The 8,566-nt window shown below is 41.8% G+C and overlaps 1 protein-coding gene across 1 annotated transcript; it reads right to left on the bottom strand.

Annotated features, from left to right (window-relative positions):
• Positions 1 to 2,030: 2,030 nt before the first annotated feature.
• On the bottom strand, positions 2,031 to 8,127 carry LOC148029961 (HVA22-like protein j). Its single transcript, XM_087686242.1, has 6 exons — positions 7,918 to 8,127; positions 6,852 to 6,950; positions 6,466 to 6,522; positions 6,326 to 6,389; positions 3,065 to 3,268; positions 2,031 to 2,980 (listed from the first exon to the last, which is right to left on the bottom strand). The coding sequence occupies exons 1-6, from the start codon at positions 7,947 to 7,949 to the stop codon at positions 2,459 to 2,461; spliced, it is 978 nt and encodes a 325-aa protein (XP_087542368.1). The 5' UTR covers positions 7,950 to 8,127; the 3' UTR covers positions 2,031 to 2,458.
• Between the last annotated feature and the right edge of the window lie 439 nt (positions 8,128 to 8,566).

The following is an 8,566-nucleotide window of genomic DNA, read 5'->3' on the forward strand; positions in this document are numbered from 1 at the left end:
TTCTTTCTAACATGCATTGTTGGATTGGAACTAAAGTAGAAGAAGAGGGAGGTAGAGGGAGACATAGCAACATAGCTAAGAGATAGTTGAGTCTTTGTTGGATTGGAACTAAAGTAGGAGAAGAGGGAGGGAGAGATCAAGATATAGCAACATGAGTCTTTGAGTGTTGAGTATACATAAATGAATACACATGCCAATGTTAAGCTTGTGTATATCAATGGAAGCTATGCCAAGGAAACCAAGTTTAAAGTCATGAGAATAAGGTCATGGAGTGATGACAAGTGTAACACACATCCCTGTACCTCAATATTTTCATGTGGAAGAGGCTAGAACTTTCTTTTGGTGTAGGTTATTATGGAGGTTCTTTTGGTGTGCATATGCAAAAGCGTACTTGCATATGCAAACACACATTCACTTGGTCAAACGAATTATTTATATTGTGCCCTACTAGAGTATATTCCAATGGACCTTAATATGCATAATACCATTTACGCTTTGCCAACAAAAGGTAATCGGCACTAAGTTCATCTTAGCCTTCATTTCTATTAGACTCCATCATGAAACTCTATCCCAAAATTTGGAGATCATTCTATTGCTTTCTTGCTCTATTAAATGGCCCTACTAGATTTACTAGATTTAGTAGGATGTCTACTTATCAACACTTTATGTAGGTAGGCCCTTATGGCTACATCACCATATTTTCTTGTGCATTCTCCATACAAATCGTACATAATAGTAAGCATTTAAAGAACATAATATTGCACATTTGGAAAGTGAATTCAATTTGCTACAAGGTACAGCCAACACAACACAACAAACCAATAAAATGAACATTATTATTGACAAAGAGATTTAGTTAGCATATTGTATACCTACTTAAGAGCCATGACACACCTAGGTAAATTTTACTTCCACAAGTCTATGGCCAAGTTTAATAATGTGCAGATGTCTTACTTACGCACTCGTAACTTACGCATTAGAAGTTTTGGGACTCCATAAACTAATTGTAGTTGAAAAGGCATGGCAATGATGTATTGGAATATGCGTGATCTCTCCTCAAGCCTCATCCATGGACAAGTTAGAGTTCATAAGGCTATGCTATCTCTCCTCAAGCCGCCTCCACGGACAAAGTTAAGAGTCCAAAAGGCGTGGCAATCATCTTTTGATACGTGCTCTCCCCTCAAGTCTCCTTTCTCTCGCCTCTTCAAAACAGCCTCTCCTCATACGATGTCTTTCCCAACTGGCTGAGGTGGGGTTCAGGTGAGCTTTATTGCGTGTGGCAGGCTCTAGCCTGTCCTCGTACAATGTCTCTCCCAGCTGGCTGAGGTGGGGTTCAGGTAAGTTTTACTGCGTGTGGATATAAGCCTCAAGGGTAAGGGGCCAATAAAGTGACGGCCCGCGAATTAGTGACAATTCTTTGTCACACCCTTCGTGGCAATTTAAGAACGTAGAAAGACGTCCCCTCTCTTGGGAAGAGGAGATAACGTGCATGCTAATGATTGGAGCGGAAAGCCTCACAAACTATCGCTAAAGTAGGCCATCATCCATGGCTGGCTTCTTTTCGAGGGTTCTTTCTGTCACAGTTTTACAGGCAAATTTTGCAGCAAAACCTGACTGGTACCATCCCACATTTTTCCCCGTAGTGCAGCCAGCCGAAGCTTTTTGGTTTTTTTGATGCGTGCCTAATGGCTGTTTATTATATTCATGGCAATTGGAACACACGTTTTCTGGCTCATCTCACTTCGGTGGTTCTTGTAGTCTCGAGTGCAGTCGAAGCTTGTGAAGGAAGATTAAGAGGCGAGGCGGAATCCCCATCAAGCGGGATTTTTATTTTAATGTACCGGACCGGTAGTTGCCACTAAAACCCTATACATTTTACTCCAAGTTTCTATATTATTTCCTGTGGGGAAGACACGGCAATAGTGCCCAGCCTTCTTTCTTGGTGGATAGGAAAAGGTAGCTCGTAGCCAATTGGGTAGGGTTTCCTCTGATTCGGAACAATCATCTACAGTAGCAACTCTGCTCGCGCGTGCAGACAAAAACCAACACTTCTATTCAGTTGATCAAAGAAATTTGACAGCAAATGCAGTCCACTGATCAGTCAGAATTCTTGTTCCGATGCTTTTTACAATGGAATCGAAATTTACAAGGAATGGTTTTCAACTTCCAAAACCATGCGGAGCGGAGCTGGAACCTAAAAAAGAGCGACCAAAGCCAGACTTTGTCGCACTGCTGACAGAATCTTTCCCTGCTTTACACTGTCGTCTCGCCAGCGCAGCTCATTTTTAGCCTGTTACCCAGACAGAAACTTACTGTCTGGCCAGCTAGTTGCTGACTTTCTGGCAATTCAAGTTCATCCATCTCCGGAACCTCGCAATATCAACTATTATCTGGAACGGCTTTATCTGCAAGGCGGAACTGCACACACCGGCTACTTGAGTGAACAATGTAAGTTCAGTCATTGATGCTTTCGAGACCTTGGCCTGCCTCTCGTCCTCTGTGCTGGCATGGTCACAACCGGCTCTGTCACTCGAGCATGCTTTGTCTCCATTATCTCGTGATCAACTTCTTCAATTCGTATATGTGATTGCTGCTGCAAAGCTTGAGGTTGGTAGCTGGTGGGCAACATTGGTGCAGAAGGCTGGTACGGTAAATTAAAACCCACCTGGCCTGGATAAGCTGAAGGTGTATGGCCTTCGTAGCCTGAGGATTGCTGCTGATCGCCAACCACAGATGACAAAGGATAGCTTGAAGCTGGCTGCTGATAGCCAACGACAGAGGATACAGGATAGCTTGAGGGTGGACGCTGATAGCCAACGACAGAGGATGCAGAATAGCTTGAGGGTGGCCGCTGATATCCAACAACAGATGACAGAGGATAGCTTGAAGGTGGCTGCTGGTGACCCTGTGGTTGGGAAGGGCCCTGATAATTGGCAGTGGATGACTGGTGAACAACAGGTTCATGAGAAGATTGGCCAGCCTGCAGCAAAATCGAAAATGTAGATAGTCAAAACAAGAACACCTTGGTTGGGGAAAACAAGCCAAAAGGGTTTTGAAGTCCTACTTGAGGCACAGATCTTGGAGCATGTGAAGCGATGTACTGCAAAAATTCCATAAGTCTGGACTGACAATATATAGATGCCCTATGCCAAAACTGCAGTGCCAAATCCCCAGACCTTGTCCTCAACTCATTCAATTGACGGTCAATCTCTTGCTCATGATTAGCAACAAAGGGCTTCAAGAAAGTTGAATACACATACATCGTGCCCTATACAACAACATAAAATCTGTTTCAGGTTCTCCAATCCAGTATTACGGCACGCTACTCTAGTCAATTCTTAACACCCAACTTCAAATTATAGGTATCAATGAACTCACTGTACTGTGTCAAAAGTACTCTATCCACTGGAATGTAAGAATTAGCTGAATCAACTGGTCAAAAAAGCATTAAACATCGAAGCATGAAACCAGAGGAATTTATCTTACTTTACTGGTACCAGAAAATAAGCAGTTATATGAATCAGGAAGAGTCAAGAAACTCTTGACTGTCCTAAGTTTCAGCAGCCACCTTCATCTCGTATCAAGCAAACTGTTACATGCAAAAGCTCAGGTGTGGATGCATTGCAATGAAGATATTCCAAGATATGTGACAACACCAAGCAAAGAGGAGATCTGCAGCTAAACTTTATTATTCCAGTATACGGTATATACTACAGAATGAGGAAGACCAATGAAAAAGATGAAGAGTCCCCTGATTTAATGAAGAAGAGCGTTTTTGAATAGATCCTCATTCTCAAGCCTCAGGTGGCTAATCCAAACGTGTCATTCTCTTTCTACATAATTTTATATGGGCTGTTGTGCTTTGGCTTCTGAGACTTTCGACATACTCTGATTACAAAATTGCATGAAAGAGATTGTGTGCAACTAACAGTTCAACTGCCAGGCTGCCTGTAGCAACTGTAGTCATGTCAGATGTCCACAAGAAATCTCTTGCTAAACTTGCTGCTGGCTGTGAAACCTGCAGTATGCACTTGCTTCTGAAACCTGACATTATTGTGGATGAAATGCTGAAGACCTGACAGGCACAAATGCTGCCGCTGTCTTGCCAAGCTAAACTTGAGAAAGGACCTCCAACAACCATGCACAGACACCAGCAATCCTTCACTATGGATAAATAAGAAAAGGGACCTTAAACAAGCCAACACATTTCATGGTTCTACTCGTATCTGCACTTCTCTGTGCTTTTTGTTGCAGAAGCTTCTCAAACCAACACCAAGTCTTCAGGGATGTCGAGTGAAGCTTGCTTGACTAACTACATGATGTCTCGCTATGCTGCTCTATACACAAGCTGCTGCATATTCCACCTTACTGAGAGGACCACTGTTGCAACTGATGACTACAAGGGACATTTGCAAAATTTGCGAGCTTACAGGATGGCTTCCTACACAAGGCGCTGCTCAGTCACAACTGCTGTCCAGGCTTCCATGCATGTCTGAGACGCTACCACTTTGTGATGCTTAGGGCTTTATTGACGATGGCTGCCTCCTACTAACTCCACTCTTCTGTTGCTATGTTAGCTGCTATTGCAGCTCTATCCACCTGCATTCGGGCTGAAATGTTGGGCACATGCTGCTATTTTGGCTGCTATTGCAGCTTGTTCCCATTGCTGTGTTCCTTTTATGGGACACCTGATTAATGCAATCAAAAGATTTCAAAAGGATGTGGAAATATCTGGTATAATAGGTGATTCTTTGCCTCATTTAGCAAAAGAACAAAAAACAATTGTGCGCTTTTGTGCTTCTTAAGCCCTTCCAAAACAACATGAAAAATGAGGAAAATTTGCACCCTCCATTCAACTCTTTTTAAGAGAGGTATTTTTTAAGAGAGGTATTGTCTAGTCTTGTCAAAAGGTTCCAAAGAGCCTACAGGACTTCAAGGTAGCTTTAACCTCTTCCTATACTGGTGGATTTTACATATGGTATTTCTGCAGATTGCAGATGAAAATGAGTCATAAATGCACCATTCTTCAGGCAAACTGTCTGAACTTCCCAAAGCACCTTCATTTGCATCATAACAGGCTTTCTACAATTATTCTAAATCAAGCAAGGCTATCCTAGCTTTGTTTTAACAGAACCAATTCTTGGCAAGAAACATTTTTCTATTTGGTACTTAAAATTCACATTTAACCAAATATGTTTTTTGGAGTTACTTCCATACATGAGGTCCCTTTTGTGAAACACCTGAGGCTCAACTAAGGCTTGTTGTTATTAAAAAGTTCATTTGGAGCCTCAAACATTGCTTTTATTTTGTGAGAATTGACTTAGTGTATTTAAGTTCATAGAGTTATGTATCACAAGCACTCTGCCAACTTTCACAACCCAACATCTCGGGTGAGTCTCCAGAGGCCAAATAAAGTCTAGAGTTAAAAGGTGAACTTAGAATCATGAACGTAATACAACATATATGGTCATGCTAGCCACATTCTATTGATTTCTTAAACCCCTACTTGAGAGGACTCCTTGATTGTCAGCACAAGTAACCTCTACTGAGAGTAAAAGCTGATTTTGATGATGGGTATGTTATGTAGAGTTATAAGCCAACTCTATCATCCATGATCGTGCTTGCTGGAGTCTATCCCTTGGTTATGGATATGCTACAAAGAGTTAAAGCTGATTCTACAATCCATAACCAAACTTGCCACAATTTATCCATTGGTTAAACCCCTACATCAAGGAATGCATTCCCTAAAGCAAGGTGTGGTTTGGTTGGTGCCTCTCTTGCTCTGTTTCGTTTTTGGGGCTGTAGTTGGGCAAGTATAATTACTTAATTATCTACCATGCAAACTATGCCAAGTTACACAATCCAACACCTCTAGTGTAAAAGTCCTAACAACAAATTCTAGTGGACTCGTTTGATTGTCAAAGCTAACTGTATGTTTACAGACTAAGCAAATTGTAACTCAAGCTTATTGCAATATAGATGGTCATGCTTGCCACACTTTAAGCAACTGTTACATCCATGCACATACTTATTCCATCTTCCTGCTCACTTGTTACACCCCATCTCTCCCATTCTCTTCCTTGATCAACAAGCAAATCCTCATGTCGTTCATGATAGCAACAGTTGAGAGCACTGAAATGGTCCAAATTTGTTTCCTTTTCACCCTCTTCTTCTCGCCCCTTAACGCAATTATGATAAGTTCCTTGGTAAGTGTGCATAACTACCTCCTTGTGAGTGAGAGACAAGCCTATCGGAAAGCCATCCTAGTAACAAAAGCATGAGGTACTCTATCATGAACACAATCACACAAAACTGATGCACATACCTTAGTTTTAGGATACCACAAATAGATAATGAAAGCAAGTTTCGCCTCGCAATACATCGGTAACCTGCAAGAACATTCTGCATAAATGCATTGTTGATTGTGTATGCTCAGCAGACCCACATACGTTTTTTTAAACATACCATGATACGAAAGCATCCCCAAGTCTTTCCAGTACAGTAATGACTGCAATTAAAATCCTGGCACAACCAAAAAAAATCAATGCCACAATATCAAACACTGACTTGATAAATGCAGGGTAAGACTTGACAAATGTAGGGCATGCAAATAAGCAAGCACAGCACAGAAGATGATGCAACATGCCAAAGCTTGACAACATAGTGTAAGATCAATTAGAAAAACCTGACAGAATTTAATTACTCCATCCTAATTCCTTCAAATTTGGGGATTTTTGGCCATATCAAACATCAATACAATAGGAAAGAAACAGCAGCTGTCTGAAATACCAAGCCTTGTCTTCAAAGCTGATCTGAAACGAGACAAATTAGTTGAGTAATGATAGCAATACCAATATTGGCACCAGAAGCGGAGTTGGCTGACATCTGGTCGATTTTTCTCCACGCACTTGAAGCACTCATATGCTGGATAGACATACCCTAACATGATTCTGTTGCAAATGCCACATAATAGAGTGAGTAATGTTCAAAATGACAGGAAAATACACTGAATTCATCATTCTTAATGGAGCTCACAAATGCAGAGAATTCAAATTAACGTTTGGTCAACATGCACATAAAGGTTCGTATCACCTGCTGAAAGGGCATCTCCAGAATTGACAAAGGGAAAAGAAATAATGTAAAAAACTCAAATGCATGCAGAGGTCTGTCAATGATGTCCTGTTTATCTCACCCCAGATACATCTGGTCCTTCAGCTGTCTAGTGTCGAGGAGATAATGATCAGTAAGGTCAATAAGAGTAAAGCATGCAATCCGTTACTAGCAAGTATAAGGCATTGCTCTTATTAAAGCTTCTATTGAAGGGGCAGGCTTTGCCTCCCAACAGGAGTGTATGCAATAAACCAAAACGTTTAATGAATGACATGAATTCTGTTTCTTGCTGTCCAGAAATGAATTAATATTTTAGCAAAGGAAAAGTTCAAAGATCCAAAAAGACGAAATACTGCTTGCAAGGAAAAATAGAGTATTCTGCTGCTACTTTTCTAGTGCATTCCTCCTTGAAACGCTTGCAGGAAGGGCATCAGCAGGCCAGCTCTCTTTTGTGAAAAATCGAATGAGGAAGACGACTAAAATGACGGCTAATTCATCCTCAAAGAAAATAAATCATACAACCCTTCCAACTTTTCAGCCGGCTCTAGTTTTTGAAAAGACGAGTGCAGGAGGACGATGAGTGCAGGAAGACGACTTAAAGAACAGCCGAGTGATCTTCAACAAGAATAAACCATACAAATTGATACAATCCTTGGACGTAAAAGTTCAACGATCCATGAAAGCCAACTACTGCTTGCACGAAAAAGAGAGAGTGTCCTGCTTGCTGCTTTTCCAATGTATTCCTGAGACAAATCCTTTGAGACGCTTGCTCTCATTTTGAAAAACGGATGCAGGAAGGGGACTTACATGACGGCTCTGGTGATGAGCGAGGCCACCATGGCTGAGTTTCGGATCAGGTTCAGGAGAGGTCTGATGGGGGAGCAAGGGTCTAAATTCAAACGCCTTGCAAGCAAACGAACAAACGACAGCAGCAAACAGGAGAGATCTTTCTTCCTCGTGAGAGGGGGGGGGAGGCACGGCGTCGACAAGACAGCGATCGCTCGGATTTCAAGACGTTAGCGGGGGGAGAGAGACAAAGGCCCCCTAACTTTGGAGGCCCCACCAGTTTTAGCAGTCGTCCACCGTCTATACCCGGTCGCCCCTAACCGTTGGCCGGTTCATCTGATCCGGGCCGTTCATCCTTAGTATACGTGGGTCTATCTTGAACCCTCCGTGGGTGCTCCTCCCAATCATTTTAATAGTATAGAATGTGTGCCTTGTGGCCGTTAACATAAACAAGCGTTGAAGTGCTCATCGGTCATGATGATCTATGATCTATTCAAACCTTACATTGTTAAGGTTCTAATCGTTACCGCTTTTTTAATTGTTAAGATTAGAACCTTACATTGTTAAGGTTCTAATCGTTACCACTTTTTTAACTAACTCCTAAATGGATATGAGTAGAAAACACTCCGTCTTGAAGCACATGCACGCTCTATTTGATCAAAAGAATCCC

This window comes from Lygodium microphyllum, chromosome 10, assembly GCF_053477565.2.
Source record: "Lygodium microphyllum isolate KBCC chromosome 10, Lygodium_microphyllum_v1.1.10, whole genome shotgun sequence".
NCBI classification, from domain to species: Eukaryota; Viridiplantae; Streptophyta; class Polypodiopsida; order Schizaeales; family Lygodiaceae; genus Lygodium; species Lygodium microphyllum.